General features: G+C 41.1%; 3 protein-coding genes across 4 annotated transcripts; all 3 read left to right on the top strand.

Annotated features, from left to right (window-relative positions):
- The first annotated feature begins 3,746 nt into the window (after positions 1-3,746).
- LOC114828769 (intercellular adhesion molecule 2) lies at positions 3,747-8,047 on the top strand. The gene is made up of 5 exons (XM_029123195.2): positions 3,747-3,996; positions 6,084-6,356; positions 6,460-6,789; positions 7,342-7,596; positions 7,887-8,047. The coding sequence occupies exons 1-5, from the start codon at positions 3,945-3,947 to the stop codon at positions 7,994-7,996; spliced, it is 1,020 nt and encodes a 339-aa protein (XP_028979028.1). The 5' UTR covers positions 3,747-3,944; the 3' UTR covers positions 7,997-8,047.
- A 3,137-nt stretch (positions 8,048-11,184) lies between these two features.
- On the top strand, positions 11,185-13,760 carry LOC114840287 (hemicentin-2-like). 2 transcript variants are annotated; one of them, XM_029123196.2, is made up of 6 exons: positions 11,186-11,420; positions 12,047-12,313; positions 12,492-12,824; positions 12,930-13,181; positions 13,295-13,329; positions 13,464-13,760. In XM_029123196.2, exons 1-5 carry the CDS (start codon positions 11,369-11,371, stop codon positions 13,300-13,302), a joined length of 912 nt encoding a protein of 303 aa, XP_028979029.1. In that variant the 5' UTR covers positions 11,186-11,368; the 3' UTR covers positions 13,303-13,329; positions 13,464-13,760. The 2 variants fall into 2 exon arrangements, with proteins under 2 accessions (XP_028979030.1, XP_028979029.1); XM_029123197.2 differs by lacking the exon at positions 13,295-13,329 and having other exon boundaries at positions 11,185-11,420.
- A 108-nt stretch (positions 13,761-13,868) lies between these two features.
- Positions 13,869-17,932, top strand: LOC105027792 (cell division cycle 37, HSP90 cochaperone). Its single transcript, XM_010900070.5, has 8 exons — positions 13,869-14,259; positions 14,513-14,794; positions 14,889-14,994; positions 15,077-15,192; positions 15,960-16,082; positions 16,186-16,368; positions 16,469-16,540; positions 17,116-17,932. The coding sequence occupies exons 1-8, from the start codon at positions 14,149-14,151 to the stop codon at positions 17,254-17,256; spliced, it is 1,134 nt and encodes a 377-aa protein (XP_010898372.1). The 5' UTR covers positions 13,869-14,148; the 3' UTR covers positions 17,257-17,932.
- The last annotated feature ends 193 nt before the right edge of the window (positions 17,933-18,125 follow it).

The raw sequence follows: 18,125 nt of genomic DNA, 5'->3' as shown, positions 1-18,125 counted from the left end.
GTGGAATCCAGCCTCTAACATTTACAAGACTGAATTTAAAATCAATGACACGTCTTGTTTCTTCCCTTTCTTTGCTGAAAGGGACCGAAGTAGTATGAGCTAGTCCTCATGGATAATGAGCAGGGTTATGGTGGGGAGAGTATGTGGGGACAATGTAAGTCAGTATAAACTTCAAGAACTCAAAGAACTGAAACACTTTTAATTTTACCAGGGGGACATGTCCAACCAAATGTTAGAAGGTAAACTGATCCTCTCCAATAATAATAAAACATTATTGTTCCTGACATATTGACCCTAACCTCTGACATAACAGTCCACCCTTCAAGGTCTATAGAAATCAGTTCTTCCTACTCAAACTTCCATATGCCTGATATCATATGATTCCATAATTGTATCTTTTTAAAACTTTTTAACACAAACTTTTATAGATGCATTTGAAAACATGACCAAAAGTATCTGGACACCTGTTCATTTTACTGTATTTGTCTATTCCAGCCACTCATTGCTGACAGATTAATAAAATAAAGCACACAGCTTTGCCATCTCCATAGACAAATATCAACAGTGGAATGTCCGAAACTGATGACGTTAGTAACAACTAGGATACAACCTTAGAAACAATTTTATTTTGAAATGGAAACATCTTGGAACAAAAACAGCTCAGCTGTTCAGTGGTTGGCCATGCATTCTCACAGCAGGACTGTGGAGTGCTGATGCATGTAGTCAGTGAAACTTGCTAGTCCTCAGTTGTAACACTTATTACCAATTTCCAAATTGCCTCTGGGAGCAACGTCAGACCAAAACTCCTTGTCGGGAGCTTCATGGAATGGCTGAGCAACTGCACACAAGCCTAAGATCACCATGAGCCATGCCAAGCGTTGGCGGGAGTGGTATATAGCTTGCTGCCAATGGATTCTGGAGAAGTGGGAAAGGGTTCTCTGGCAGTCCAATGGACCAATCTGCATTGGACAGATGACATGAGAAGGCTACCTTTCTGAATGCATTGTCCTAACTGGAAGGTTTGGTGGAGGAGAAATAATGGTCTGGGGCTGTTCATGGTTTTGGGGGTAGGTGCATTAATTCCAGTGAAGGAACACTACAACATCCAGCTCCGTAAAAATATTAGACCACTGCAGCTTTTTCTTTCCTTTCCAAAAAAGTCGAAAAGGAACGTTTTGAGTGAGGAACTTCCCAGACCTGCATAATTGAGATCATTCTGACTAACAGCGCCAGTGTGGTTTTGCAGCTGCTTCGTAACAGACCAGAAGGCCCTGCAACGGGTGGTGAAAACTGCACAGCACATCACTGGTACCCAGCTCCCAACCATCGTAGACCTCCAGCACAAGTGGTGTCTGCATAGGATGCGCAGTATCATCAGGGACCCTTCACATCCATGCGACAAATTGTTTGCCCTTCTACCATCAGGCAGGCAGTACAGGTCTCTTCATTCCCGCACCAGCAGGCTCAGGAACAGCTTTTTTCCATCTACTGTAACCCTGGTGACCCATCACTAACCACACTAACCACACTAAGACCCCCATCACTAACCACACACCCCGCCACTCACGGACCATGTTGCACTACTCCCTTTGTACTACTGGACTCTGACACTGCCTTGCAAAGTCTGATAAGATAGTTTTCAGCTGTTACAGGTATGTGTCAACTTGCCTTCACTGCACATTTAGAATTGCCATCGTACTTGCATTTTACAGTTGTTACATATACAGTGGGGAGAACAAGTATTTGATACAATGCATTGCTGCATTCCGGTTGCATACTCTACATACTCTATTATTGGTAAAATGTTGGATTGTAAAATTGTGGGTTGATGGCTGATGGGCCTGATACAAAACGTTGTTTCACTTGGGTTACAAGGGCCCACCTAATGGACCATCCCCCGGACCCATTCCACTGTGGGGTCTCACTCAGCCCGCCCCTTTGCCTTCCCCACCAGAAATACATACTGAGTCAGTGACGGGGAATGTTGATGCGAGCAGTGTGCAAAGCAGAGAAAGATTGGATACGTGCAGAAATGTAGGTGGGGCTGAGAATTCACAAAAATGGAAAGTCCCTAGTCGGATGCGGCCACATTCCACTAAGAAAATGAACGGATTGATTTGGTAGTGGTGCTGCTTTGCTGCGCCGTAATACTGCTGCTGCTAGTATTGTTCAGTAACCCACTATGGAGACGAGGATTCCGATATTAGCTGGCTAGCAAATTACTATATGCTACCGAGGTGCCTGTCAGCCAGTTAAATCGTGTAGCTAGCCTTCGCAGCAGCTAGTCATAGTAATTTAAAGCCTTCTTCTGTTGAATATGTTGCTATACTTGAACTTGTGATTAAGATTTGAATCTTTATGAGGGTATGCACAAGTGCTTTGTTTCTGGTCCCCACACATGGTAAATAGTGTATTTATGGGCAAAGCATTACATATAACTGGTTAATGTTTCTTTGATGCCCTGCTATGGCACACTCACCTTTTATTAATTACTGATGAATGAAAGAATGTTCTGGTTGATGACAGGCTCTGGTTGCTGCAGTGGAAGGAGAGAGGGCCCGGATACTGAATGTGAGCTGGTGACAGAACAACTCCTCAAATTAGAGAACCAGGACATGCTGTTTTTTCTTTTAAGTTTTAGTTACGTTTTTAGTGTAATGCTTTAAGCTGCTTTACTGTGTGGTATAGTGATGGGTCAGACGCGAACAAATGTCTCTTTTTGAAAGTCTCTTTTTGGCTTATGATGGGAACCTAAATTAATTGGGGAAAGGAGCAGTTCATTTGGCTAATTAGCTCAACGATTATTTGCAGAAAAGTTTAGAACACATTCACTAAAGATTGTATAACCATAGTCCAGAAATAACCAATGTCGGGATGAGCAGGTCTTTGTGTTCCGTGTATATTTTTCCAGTATCTTAATATCTGTAAAACCACAGCAGGTGATCTAATAAATAGCGCAGGTAATATTGTTACCTATATCAACATGCATTTCACAATGTAACATAATTATTGCTGACTTTTTCCCATTTACATAGGAAATGTCTTTTTTTTCTTTTCATTTATTTATGGTGGTATTTTAAAGAATGTTTTAACAAAGAGCCATTTGGGAGCAATATGATTCAGATGTTTAAGTTGAATGAAGCCAGAAAAGCTGGCTCACCAAAGACTCGTAATGCCCATCTCTGTTGTGTGACTTAGCAATGTCTACTACTTTTAAAAGAGTGAACCCATCAGTCCTCTCTAAACAGACAGTTTTCAACCTCTCGGTTAGTATTCCAGCAATTATACCATATTTGTGGCGTTTTAATAATGATGGAAGCTAGGTGGGTTGGGGGCTGTTGCTGGTGGGTAAGTGCGTCGACCGATAAAGATGGGGGTGCGGGTTGATTGGGGCGATGGGATGGTTTGAGTCAAGTCCAGGACCGTTTTTTGGTCCCATTTCGTCACTGGGCTCCGCTGCACTACAGCATTGATTTTGCGAATGTTGTGTGTTGTGCGCCCCCTGGTGATAAATGTGAGATCTCTTGAGTAGTAAAATATTGAAAAATATTAGTTTTATTTTCATTATCATCTTTATATTTAAAATAAATTATGTATCTGATTAAAATTATGTATCTGATTGTGTATGCTATTATATACCTGAACAGAAATGTATTTTAAAAAGATATTATGACATGTGTTGCGTAATAGGGTATTTGCAGAAGGAATTCTCCAGTATATCCCTCTCGATTTTAAGATTTTACAGCTTGTTGGTCATCTTGTTGCAAACATTTCTTTGCGACGAGGGGTTTTGTGTATCTTGTTCCCGTTTCTTCGTATTTCACATTGAGATGACTTCACTTTGGCATTTCTGTTTTACACTGGAAATACATTAGGTTGCGACTTTCGATTTCTTCTCGTTTTGAAATTATTGAACTTATATAGATATAGTGTCTGTAATTACTATGGTGAAAGGATTTATTGGATTTTTGACGCTCGCTGTGTTGATGTTCACAGGTAGGATCGACTACAGATTACTTTTACATTACAAAATAAGATCGCGTTTCCTACTATTTTTAAAACAAATGTATTATATATAAAAATTGAAACATTTAGGATTAACTTATGGCTAACTGTTGAAATCACAACACATTGGGTATTGGAGATTTGCATTTAAAAAAAAATAAGATCTCAGAAGTCGTACAACTATTGTTTTGCAGTTTGATTACTAATTTCATGAATGTCTGTCCGTTTTTCCATATGGCAGAATTTTTTTTTTTTTCTACCATTCTGCACGTTTGCCTTGGGGTGGGAATACATTGAGTAATTAATGGTAATTTCCTGCGATTCAAAACCTTTAGCCATGAGTTATTTCATGCAATTTTAAGATGGATGCATTCACTGTAAAGCGCTCTGTTTAACAGCATCTGCCTAATGACTGAAATGCTAAATGTAATCTCAATATGATTTCTGAATGAAAATTTGTAATCAAGTCAGTCAGGCCTCTTGTAGATCAGGGCTGCTGGGAGAGTGCCCTGAATGCCTGGACATTTCTGTATGCTAACTGTAGGTTAAGTTTGTCAAGTTTAGACAGCTGACATTACTAATTGATTGATTGTTAGGATTGCACCTGAGGAATTCTATTTATTAGTATAGTGTGGCTCATATACAGTAAAAAGTAGTCTAACCTTTCAATGATGAACACACAGAGCCACATAAATCATGTAAAATGAACACACACACACAAAAATAAACACTATATAAAGGGTAATGAATAATAAACGTTAAATTACCCTAAATACGTCTACACACAATGTTTATAATGGTATACTGGGCAGCTTGGGTAAAGGATGCCTTAGTGCCAGTTTGGAATTCAATCTTAGTCTGACTGGGCGATACGGGTAATGAATGAAAGTTAGCAGTGAAGCCATATACCAAGAAATGTGTAAGTATCGACATACAGTAACTCATTCAGGTTGAGAATGCTTGGGTTCAGTCAAGTTGAGGTAGGCTCCAGTTGAAGAATGTACATAGAGTTCTGGAAAAAATTAAAGAGACCACTGTACCGCTGGCAACAAAAGTGAGTACACCCCTAAGTTTTCAGATCCTCAGAGAGTTCTTTGCCATGAGGTGCCATGTTGAACTTCCAGTGACCACTATGAGGGAGTGTGCGAGCAATAAGACCAAATGTAACACACCTTCAATTGGGCCCAACTTGGACATTTTTTACTTAGGGGTGTACTCACTTTTGTTGCCAGCGGTTTAGACATTAATGGCTGTGTATTGTGTTATTTTGAGGGGACAGAAAATGTACACTGTTAAGCTGTACACTCACTACTTTACATTGTAGCAAAGTGTCATTTCCTCAGTGTTGGAAATTACACTTTGAAAAGATTGTGATGGTAATTTTATCGATCAGATCTCTTCTTGAAGGAAGTACAGAGACAAAATATTCTCGGCACAATTAACAGTTTATTAATCATTTATTTGCAAATAAGAGAAACGCATCAAACGCTTACCAACATAATCGTCCGAGGAGTCTCTGACTCCATACATGCACAATCCGTATTTATTACAGTGAAAAGGGGTGTGGTAAGTTGTTGCCCATCTGTCTTGTGTCACAAAGGCTTTACCCAAAGGGTGGGCGGTCCCCCCACCTTATCCTTCCTGCCATAATGTTTACTGTTGCGTTTCCCTAAAGGGGCCAACTGATCTTACTTCCCCCAAGGACCACATTCCTGAGGAACATATTATACAGACATGTGTGTCACAATCAAAGTAAAGATCTACATACCAGCCAATGGAAAGACAGACATTTCTCAAATGCACCTTAGTCAAAAAGTTCCATGACAAGATATAATAACATTTTTCACTTCTGTGAGATACAATATCTTGTAATAGAGATCCAAAATTATATTTATTATTATGTATCACAATAAAAAAATCCCATCAGTTGGCCTAAGTAATGGTAATACAGCAGTCAACTGAAATTCATTATGCCCAGGCGAAATGTCACTTGGCCAAAGAGAGGTGCTGCATCATCGGTGGGGGACGACATGTCCACTGTTGCCATGTTGGATCACCTCATGTGCTCTCACCTGTAGGTGGGTCCACACGTCCCTCCTGTCCCCTTGAACTCAACCCTCCCAGTGTGGTGGTGAAATATGGAGACCCAGTCTCAGTCAACTGCAGCACATCATGCACAGACCATGAGGGGATGGGCTGGGAGGCCACACAGGGAGGTACTGCATTTCAACTGAACGCCCCCAATGTCACCTGGATTGTGGATAACCTTGAAGATTGGACAATAAAACCTATGTGCTACATCACCACTAGTACCGACCAAGTTACTAAAACGCTTCCAGTCATTCTGTACAGTGAGTTCTTTCCTTCTTGTGAATTTGGGATGGATTTTTTGTTTGTGTATTCAACTAACAGCTTTGTGGATTAGGTTCATAACCTTGTGGACTTCTTCCACAGAGACACCAGACAACATGTCCATCTCTCTACTGGACCACTTTGGTCCGATGCTGGAGGGGACAGAATACCGTCTGCAGTGTGACATCCAGAACGTCGCTCCTGTACAGAACCTGATTGTCAAGTGGTACAAAGGGAATGAATTCTTATTAAATGTAACTTACAGTAACAGTACGAAGACACCAGTTGATGTGTCTCCGACCCTCACCATAACCCCCAGTAGTGATGATGATGGAGCTCAGTACAGATGTGAGGCAGAGCTGGACCTGGGACCAGAGGGACCACAACCTCCTCCCACAGTGTCTTCAGAACCTCTCAACGTCACTGTGTACTGTGAGTTGTTGACATCACTTAATATACTGGTACCAAACTAACATACTTGGTCATATATCCTCCTAATGTGCATTCCATCATAACCTACTGATTTACAGCCCAGGTGACTGCTGTGTACTTTCAAAAAGCATTCTTCTCAAATGTTTCTCCCCCCCTAATTTCATGAAGTCCAAATCACACTCAAGGCCTTGCTTCATCGTAGCATCTTTTGGGCTGGCTCGGGAGAATCGGAAGTTTGAGAGTTGTTGTCCAATGCACAACTCGCCAAACAGTTACACTTCTCACATTGCTCGCTCAACCAGAATGTATTCACTGGCACCTAACGGCTTGGAGAAGAGTGCATCCACTGGCTAATAACTGCAATTGAATTAAATCAGAACCTCTGGATATCATTGCATTTCATGACAACCCCCTATGAATGTAATGTTTAAAATATGTCCAATAATCTGTTGTCATTCATATCCCAATTTTAACATAAAAAAACACAACATTGTGGGGACAGTCCTTTTTGTTTGTTGCTTACATGTTCGTTGTAATTCTTCCCATTCACAGACCCCCCAACCTTCTTGAGTTCTGAAACTGAAATCCTGAGCATCAGTGTAGGGGAAGACATCTCCTTAAACTGTACAGCTACTGGAAGGCCTACTCCTCATTACAGCTGGAATTCTTCACTTCACATTCCAAACAACCCAAAGAATGAGGCACTTCTAACCCCCCCTTCTGAGCTCCCAGGAAACTACACCTGCATTGCCTCAAATCAGATAGGCAGCATCAGCAAGCTGTTCATTGTGATTCTTACACCGAAAGGTGGGGGGATTCTATTTCTATTTAGTGCATAGTCCTATCTGTCAATAGTCTTTTATCACTCCTCAAACTGCCTTCACTACTTCCTCATCATGTAACCCATTTCCTGAGTTCAGAAACTAACGAGTTTCCTTTGACAGTGTGAATGTCTAATAGTGCAGTGTTTTTCTTGGCACTTGTAGGATCACTGCAGAGATTATTGTGATGGATTTATTTTCTCGTTTGTCGGCCAGACACTGCTTCTTGCTGGTGCAGTTGCTGGGATTGTCATTAACCACACCCTTTTCCCACAGGCCGCATAACCTTCTGGGCTTTCATGCTATCTGCACTGATCTTGGCCTCGGCCATTGGAATTGGCTATGTCTTCCTGAAAAGGAAACTAGGTCCCAACTCCCTCATCTAAGCAGATCAGAAGAAGAGCCTTCTCTCTCAACATCCTAGTCAGTTGGACATTGTGAGTAAGGATGGCTGTTGATTTAATTGACATGATGGATGGCTTCAATCCTCCAAGAGTGCTTTCTGTCGGACCACTCCACCCACTGGCTTTGTGCCTGTTGCTTGCGGGGTGGGGTGTTTTGTAGCTTGGTCTGTCTCGGGGTTAGTGGTGTGGGCTGTTAATACAAAGCATCCATTCACACTCATGGTTGTACTGTTTATATCCAAGTGTGCCTGAAAGTAATCTCTATTCTCACAGTCACTGTGTGTCCGTTACAGAGATGAAATACCTGTGAACAGAGGTAGCTGTGGTCTCATGACATCACCGAGTGCCCTTATAGGACAGGATACTCAGAATTTATGGTACCAGACCATTTAACCAACCGTCTCCACAAGAGCCACTGGAAGCCTTTCCACTTTATCTTTCTAGCACAGCACCATTCACCATTAGGATCGTTGGTACATTTGATGATAGCTTTAATAATTAATCTCTCACTAATCTTTCATACTGTTCACAGGCTCAGGCCAGTGAAGGGACAAGGAAGAGTCCACTAAGGTGTTTATCTCAGGTGTTTAAAGAGGCTTCCTTGTCATCGCACCATTCCTGACAGTATATGGTACTGTGCAGCTGCCAAACTGTGTTGAAACACTGCACTTGAAGCAATACTGTAAGAGATAATTCTCTTAAGATGATAATGGATAATTCTCATACAGCATAGCTTAACACGTTTTTCTAAATGTTAATAAAAATCTGTCAGAAAATATCTTACCTATGAATAAGCCATAAGTCATAGAAAATTACATAGCAAAACAATACTTGGCATTTGCCCCCCACAAGGTCATGTCATCCTCCGTTTTATAACCTAAGCTCCGCTCATGCTTATAAGATTTTTTATGGTACCAAGATTGACATTTGTGAATGTAAACCAAATTAAACAGGATTAAATTGTGTTAAATAGCATGCACATGTGCTCCTCTTTTCAAATTGATCTGTGCACTTGCTGCACTTTTTAAATTGGTCTGTGCATGTTGCTCTTTTCTAATTGGCTAACATGTCCTTTGGATGTGTCATCTACTCTGTTTGTGTGGCTTCCATTAATAAAACATCGATATTACAGATACAAAGAAAAACAATGCCTCAGTATGGCTACAGTCTTGAGCAATAATTTGAAAACTAGTCCTTCACATTGATCCTCTGATTGGTTTGAGATTATCTAATCTCTGAGGACTTTCTTTGTGTAACATTCCTCATTTTGAAATCCTCTAAATGAATACAATAAAAGGCTCTCAGACTGAGTGTACACCAGAGTTTTTTTGGTATAATGTTTGTTTATGGTGCTGCTAAGTAACGCTGTATTCATTATCCATATTATTTCCACACTTTACATTCTATGCACTTTTTATCAGTCACTAACAATAATTCTCTACATCGTTTAGACATTTTTGTCAGCTTATGTTTACCTAACTGTTGCAATGTGTGTAAATGTTTCCTTAAGTGTTCTCCTGTTCCAACATTTTGTCTTTTGTTATTCCCATGTTGTCAGGGTTAGTATTGTGTAAGTGTCAGTTTCAGGCTCTGTTCTAATGCAAGCTTTTTGAGGTAAACCCTTCAAGTTTAATGCTTTGTTTTAGATCAACAATCTTTGCAATGTACATTGTCAACCATCTATGCTAATTCAGTTAGTCAAAGTTGCTGTCCTGTTCCTCCACTGTAATGTGGATCCATTTGTGAACCTTAACTTTATTGTCTCCCATACATCACCAAAGCACTGAGACTGCCATACTAATCAGTGTAGACCAGTCAAGTAACCAGTGTAAACCAGTCAAGTCAATGTAAAGTCAAACATGAAACACCATCTGTTGTCCTGCCCATGGTGGCCCATAAACTGTAAATACTTCCTTTTTCAGAATGGAGTGTGTGTCTTTTGTGTCGCTCAGTTCCTGATTGTTCCTGGTGAAGGGGAGTTCAGCCTTGCCAAGAAACACTGTGTGTGCAGTTTGACTGTTGCCATAACAACCTGGCTGCAGTGGAGACTTAAGGGCAAATTGCCAGCACAATTAGCCCGGGAACAAATATATATCTATATATATCTATATCTATATATAATGTATGTATATATATATATATATATATATATATATATATATATATATATGTATAATGTATGTATATTTACAACTCCGGAAAAGATTAAGGGACCACTGCACTTTTTCTTTCCTTTCCAAAAAAGTTGAAAAGGAAAGTTTTGAGGAACATTAGCGTTCAATTTGCAGTGGTCTTTTAATTTTAACCCTTCTGTTCCTCACTCAAAACCTTCCTTTTCGACTTTTTTGGAAAGGAAAGAAAAAGGTGCAGAGGTCTCTGAATTTTTTTCCCGAGCTGTATATTATACCATCATGAGCATTTTGAGAAACAAGAAGATTGTACTTTTACAGCAAACTTAGCAACTTAGTACACCATGGCAGAAACAAAACAGTGCACATACTTGGACATATGAACATGGAGAATTGGCAGCTGCTCTTTCCATAAATACACCCAGTAAGCATCCAATTACTGAGCAATGTTTCTGGCACCCCGCTAGAGTCTGTGCTGTTGTCCAGTGGTGGTGCATTCTATTCCCAGTGTGAAGCCTACACACTACATGTCGGAGAACTCCAATCCAACTATTCCAACCTGCTGTGTCTTGACTAAGCAATTGGCCTGGAGGCAGTGGGAGTCTGGGAGCCAAACATGCCTGCAGAAAAGTGTTCTCTAAAACAACCTACATGGGGACACAGTGTTGCACATAAAGAAAGTTAAACAAAGGTCATTGGGATTTCATTTTTGGAAAGAAAGAAGAACAGAAAATGCAAACTGTTGCACCCTGTGGAGGTTATTGACCTCTGTGGGCACTTTCTAGAAAAATAAGTGATTAGCTTGTGGTAATATTGCTGTAACAATGACAACAGAACAAAAAGACAGAAGATCAGCTAATGTTGGAATGGAATTAATTGTAGACTAAGATATATTCTAAACAAAAAAAATCTCTGATTCAACTATCATTGAACATGAAGGCAAATCCGAACCGCTACATTATAAAATTATAATTTTTTCCCTGTGGGATGTAGGCCTAATGAATTGCCATTAAGAAGGCCAGGACTCGATGCCGATCAAACCTCCTCGCCCCCTCCACTCCCCCTCGGGGCCTTGCACTCAGACTACGGGATGAGAGCCCTCGTTTGGTGAGGGAGGGCTTTTGTTAGCAATCACAGTTCATGTTGGAGTTGCCAAGGAGGACCAAGTCGGAATTCCACCGCCTTTCAACTCCAACTGTAGTGGACCTCAGTAGTCCGCAAAAACATGGAAAACTACTTTCTAAGATGGATTCTAAAACTCTGCATGCTCTGCACTGGTAAGATGACGCAAGAGACAACATGTTTTGTTATTCATATCATTTGCTGGCTCTCTGTAGTTTGGAATGTTACAGGACATCTGCAGTCCAGGCCACCGTTTTTTCCATCCAGTAAAATATTTGAAAGAGTTTTTTTGGCAATAGAATTGGTCATAACATTTTTTTAAATGGGGGAAATACTTTGGGGAAATGCTTGTGCATAGCATTGCATTCTTGAGTGTGTTTCATGCACATATCATTATTTACCTGTGCTGTACACACTGAAATTGAACATGCATGCAAACTAATGATGACAATTTGTAAAATGAATTTAACTAGCATCCCACCAAATTGTATTTCCATAGTGATACAAACTGTCAAATCACAGCAAGAAATATTCAGTCAAATTTGGTAGGAGTTCATTTTAACATGAATGTTGTGGATATATCAGTAATAGAACATTATAATTTTCTTATGCTATGATGAAAAATGTGACAAAGCTAATAAAAACAATGTCAGAACACCTATCATGCCTCAAACTAATAGAGGGGATTTGTTTTTGTGGACATCACTGAGAATTGAAATATAGACATCCACATCTTAAAATTCACAAAGAAATAAAGATAACGACGTTGTCCATGTCTCAGTGTTAGGTGAGGAATGCTCCCTGGAGCTGAAACCATCCAGGGTAGTGGTGGGGTTTGGGGAGCCTGTAACGGTCAGCTGTGAGGCCTCTCGCCCAGTACGTGTCCTGGGCTGGGAGTCTGCCATTGGGGCAGCACATACCCAACAAGACCGCTCGGTCCAATGGAAGGTGGACAGTCTTATCGACTGGATCGAGGAGCCTATCTGCTATGGAGTCTTCTTCACTGCACCCAGACAGTGTGAGGAGAAACTCAACCTTATTCTATACAGTGAGTGTACCCTGCCTGTAAAAAGCTCTCTTTTTATCTTAGCCCAAGTAAAGGTAGAGAACAGCTGCAGTGAACTCACCATGCCTAAATTCATAACCGTAATTTACATTAATGCTGACAACTGGGCTGCTACATATGTGTGCCATGCTTGGAAAGCTAACCAGCTAATGCTCTACAGAGACACCAGACTCGGTCACCATAAGCTCAGCCAATCACACTGGTCCCATGGTGGAGGGGACAGAGTACCAGCTACTCTGCGATGTCCAGAACATTGCACCAGTTCAGTACCTCACCCTGAAGTGGTACAGGGGGAAGACGGAAGTTTACAACCACTCCTTCTCTGACCTGACCCCTGTCACCCCTGTCCAAGTATCCTCCATCCTTCTTATCGCCCCGACCCAAGCCGACGACGGCGCCCAGTACAGGTGTGTGGCTCAGCTGGAAATGGGACCGGAAGGACCACAGCCTTCTCCCTCTGTGACATCAGAGCCTCTCAATGTGTCTGTGCACTGTAAGTCTTCCGACTCGGCCCAGCTGAACAATTGATCATGAGAAACTGTGTTTTTGCATGGGTTCATTTGAAATATCCACTTTCCCCTCCGGCTTTTTTCCTCAGACCCGCCATCCTTCCTCAGCCCTGACACTGAGACCGTGGACATGGGATTGGGGTACGAAATCACATTAAACTGCACGGCCACTGGAAACCCTACTCCTTTGTACAGCTGGGCGTCTTCAGCTCCCCAAGAAAAGATGGAAGACCAGCCCGTTCTCACCTCCTCCTACTTCCTTCCAGGAACCTACACCTGCATTGCCTCTAATAAGATGGGCAAGAAGAGTAAGCAGTTCATCATCAAGACTAAGTCTAAAGGTAGGAGGACAGTGGAGGGAGCGTATATAAATATCACCGTCCAGAAGACAAAGCTAGCTGCCCCTACTGGTATACTTGTAGAAGCCATTGTTTTTTTAAAATCTTATTTTCAGGTATGTAAAGGGAGCTACAAAGGGCTATACTAGAGGTAAGGGGCTTTTCTTGCAGAGGGGAATTGGCTTTATTTAAAAACCAAAGTCCATGTTTGGATATTAGCAAGATCATGGATAAATGTAACATAATGTCTCTGTCTCTAATTGAAATTGCATTCTTTTGTTCCAGGTGTGTGAGCGTCATCATTATCCAGACAGACCACTGCACATAAAAAAGACTTTGGTCATCTAATAGGTTATAGTAGTATATTATTGTGTAATGATTGATTCTTGTTATTGCAACATGACGTATACTTTGATGTGTTTACATAGTTTTGTAGAGTATACAGTTCACTTTCAGTGCGGAAAACTGTAGAAAGCAAGGTGTGAATAGCTATCCATTAACTTTATTTTGGAAATCTCCATTGTTGTCGGTGTCTTTTCTTTTTTTACGTGTGATAAAAACACTAATAAAATGACAAATGTATACAGTTGGCCAGTTGTATTTCTCATCATCAATGAGCGTCACTAAAAAGCACAAGAAACAAACGACGTGCCCACCCCACACGCCTTGACGTTTTTCTACGGCGAGTATACGTAGATACTTTGAAAACGTCAGAACGGAACATACAGGGTTGCCTTTTGGTTAGCTCTAGCTAGTACTAAATTTCCCACTGTTGTTGTTGTTCAGAAATAAGTAATTATAATAACAAGCTTGCTTATTATTTCATATTTAAAGATTGCAGCCTGATAGCTAGTTACACGTTCACTGTAACTTACTATCAATAGACACGTATTTGTTGTTATACCTGGTTGAACGAGCTTCTGCAAGCGAATAATTTATCCAGCTAGCTTGCTAAATAGAGATAGCTAGAATGACAAGTAGGATAGATTACAGCGTGTGGGACCACATTGAGGTTTCAGATGATGAAGATGACACTCATCCAAACATCGACACTCCCAGCCTTTTCAAATGGAGACACGAGGTACCGTTAAGTAAATGAGAGTAACGAACTACAGTAGATTGTTGTAAGTTGGTCAGTAGCGTTAAGTTAGCTAACGCGTTAGCTTGGTAGCTTTGAAGAAATGATAACTGGCTGTGTACTATACTGCTAACCGGAATCTGCTTCTGATAACCGCAACTGAAAGATAATCATAACGTTTCTTATAAAATGTAGCTTTAGTTGGTATTATAAAGGAGATTCTATTTACCCATACTATCCCCCAAAACTGCTATAGGCACGTGTGGAACGAATGGAGCAGTTTATGAAAGCTGGTGAGGACCTGGAGAAGGGGCTGGCTGAAGCCAGGCGTAAGTTGACTGAAGCTCAAAAAAAGACGAAGAATCTGTCCAGTTCAGCCACGGACGACGCCAAAGCCGAGCTGAGTAAGGCGCAGGCTGAGGAAAAGAAACTTAAGAAAGAGGAGCGAGATTGGGAAAAGAAACTAGAGGACCACCGACGAGAGGAGAAGAAGATGCCATGGAATGTGGACACCCTGTCCAAAGAGGGCTTCAGCAAGGTGAGTATAGTATGCAGAATAACAATGTTTGCCAAATTCACTTGACTTACCTCTTTAATGTTCATACACACTATTTGCCTGTTTTCCTTCCTAGAGCATTATGAACATTAAGCCTGATGTGAAGGAGGAGACTGAAGAACAAAAGGAGCAGAAACACAAGACCTTTGTAGAGAAGTATGAGAAACAGATCAAGCACTTTGGTGAGACATTTCACTATTGGCGCATTCTTTGTTAAAAGCATTTGTCAGGGACATAGTCTTTAAATCTTGTCTGTGTTGCCAGGTATGTTGAAGCGCTGGGACGACAGCCAGAAATACTTATCGGACAACCCTCATCTGGTGTGTGAGGAAACCGCCAACTACCTGGTCATAATGTGCATTGACCTGGAGGTGGAAGAGGTACGAACATCAACCATAAACCCTGGGGACTCTTCTCATTCATTCAGTAGGGCACAGTGTAGAAACCCAATAACTTTTCTTTTTTGGACAACTTTTAAACCTCTTTCTTGCATTCATGCATAATAGGGTTGGACAGTGTTAGAATACCAACAGTTATTGACAGCCATCCTCTAGTAACAACATCACAATGTCAAAAATCATGTGGTGTTATATTTTTATGTATCACGTGCAACCGGAGTGCACAAACGTTCAGTTCACTGAGCAACCAGCAGGCTGTTATGCCAAAGGACCATCACCTATTTCCCACACTCTACGGGTCTTAACACACACATATGCGGTAGTCAGACTATGAACATAATGCGGGGGGGGGGGGGGACTGTAGATGTATGTAAGCGAAGGTAGTGATGTCTCCTCATCGCAGGCGTTTACTTTGACTTCATTTAGCGCACTCTCTAATCCAAAGCAATATACAGTAGTGAGTGCTAACTGTCAACATATGGGAATCCCAGATTTATATAAAATCCATGTGCCAACTTGGTAGCGTTCTTAGTGACAGACCTGTCAGAAAGTAGCCTGACGGTAGAAAGAGTGCAATATAGCTGATATGTATTTGTATATGCAGGCGACTAGAGAATAACACAATCCTGCTGTTAAGAAGCCAATCTCAAACATGCCTTACTACACAAGTACACATGCGTTTAGGTCTTCTTGATACTGAGTAGCATGTACATGGGGTTTGTCAGCGCCTTTTTGTTCCCGTCCTGTAGAAAAAAGCTCTAATGGAGCAGGTTGCCCATCAGACCATTGTGATGCAGTTCATCCTGGAGCTGGCTAAGAGTCTGAAGGTTGACCCCCGCGGCTGCTTTCGTCAGTTCTTTGCCAAGATAAAGGTTGGTTTGTTTGTTTGTGTGTGTGTGTGTGTAAACATGATGCATCTCCCTCGGGTACCCAATGGCAAAGCCAACAGTGTTCCATGTCCCCCCCCCCTCTCAGACTGCCGACCAGCAGTATCAGGATGCCTTTAACGATGAGCTGGAGTCCTTCAAAGAGAGGGTGCGTGGCAGGGCCAAGATCCGCATTGAGAGGGCCATGAAAGAATATGAAGAGGAGGAGAGGCAGAAACGTCTGGGGCCTGGAGGACTTGACCCTGCCGAGGTGTACGAGACCCTTCCTGAGGTACGAGCCTCCTGGGTCCAGAAGCACTCTTCCGACTGAATCCCGCTTGTTTGGGTTTTTCCCTGAGTTGACGATGCCATGTGTTTGGTACTGTACATAGGAGATGCAGAAATGTTTTGACGAGAAGGACATTGCCATGCTGCAGACTGTCATCACCAAGATGGACCCAACGGTAGGTCAACCTCCTTTTATTCACATCCGGGTATGTGACAGCGACTAGATTAAGATGACTAAGGATTGGCCATCTTTCAGTCTGTAATTCTTATATAGCTCAGCGGTCTCGTTATTCAAAATAACTTTGTGGCGTAGTCAATATTGGCTATGTTGCAATAATTGAAATAGGAGGTGTTAATGTTTTTTGCAGTCCAACTTTTTCGCTGACAAATTGTCAATCAATTGGATACTTTGTCCTTATACACATTTTGAGTGGGTCTTTGATTAGAAAGTGTACATATCACAATTTTATCGAAAAAAAAAAATTTGCATCATGATTTGATTTTATCATGCTCTGTTCTGGATCCAACATGAATGGTTTTGACAAATAACGTTACCAGTAAATTTAGTCCAGCATTCCTGTGTTGCCTGGGCCATCATTATCAAATTCCAGCCTGAAAGTAGATCAGTCAGGCAAAGGGGCAGCTTATGACAAATCATTGTGCTACAAATCAAAAGGCATACTAAATAGTCCCCCAATACATCCTGAATTTATCAACTACTGCTCAAATTGTAATTCTTCCCACATCTCAGGAGGCCAAAGTTCACATGAAGAGATGCATTGACTCAGGCCTTTGGGTTCCGAACTCGAGGACAGATGAGGGAGATGACAAGGAAGAAGACGCCACGTATGAAGAGCTGAACAAGGAGATGGGACAACAGAAGATAGAATGATTCACATTCAGGGACTTTATGATAGTGTTATTTTCATCAATGTATTCCTCCCTTCTTGCTACTCCCAATGGTTTTTTTTTTTTTGTTTGGTTTTTTTCTCAGTGGATTTGTTGTTAAAGTTTTGGAACAGTGTCATGTACACCGTGTGTGTACAACAATATCAAACCAATATCATTTGTTGAATGCTTTTCTCTTTTTTTAAACAAAGTTCTTGCTTGGCATCATTTGTGCACACGTATGTATGTGTAAGTTTATTACTTGACCTGGGGGAACCAGAAGTCCTAAGGTAAGCATACGCTTGGTTTTGGGTTGAGGTTTGTTGTTAGTGATAAGGATAAATAGGATTTTGATTGGAAAATAATTTTGGTCCTCAGGAGTACAGTAAAACAAGAATAATTTTGGTCCTCAGGAGTACAGTAAAACAAGAATGAGTGTGGGCTAATATTTTGGCTTCCTTCCTTGTTTTATTTTGATGTTTTTAGTAGCTCCTGGGAATATAGAATTTCTCTTTCACATCTGTTTCTATATGTGTAGGGATACCAAGTTGATTTGATTTGTAGGGGCAAAAGAATCATACCATAATGATATAACGTGATAGTATGTAAACAACATCCATCTGGGATAGTCTAGGAATAAGGCTGAACTTGTGAGCTAATATAGACTATTTTGAATTGTAGTTTTGATGAATGTTTCCTCAGTTTTCTCCTTATTTTGACCAGCATGTGTCACCCCAAATCTCATCACGTTGGTAGGAGAAACACAACAAGTATTACTTGTCATTGAAAACATTATACGTGAGTCTGATTAGGGTTTACTCAAAATTATATTTTAATATTTAGGATCGTTTTACCTCTTGCTTCGCACAACAA

Source organism: Esox lucius, chromosome 11 (genome assembly GCF_011004845.1).
Source record: "Esox lucius isolate fEsoLuc1 chromosome 11, fEsoLuc1.pri, whole genome shotgun sequence".
Taxonomy (NCBI): Eukaryota; Metazoa; Chordata; class Actinopteri; order Esociformes; family Esocidae; genus Esox; species Esox lucius.
Note: the sequence above shows the minus strand (reverse complement) of the source record. Positions and strands in the feature narration are given on the sequence as shown.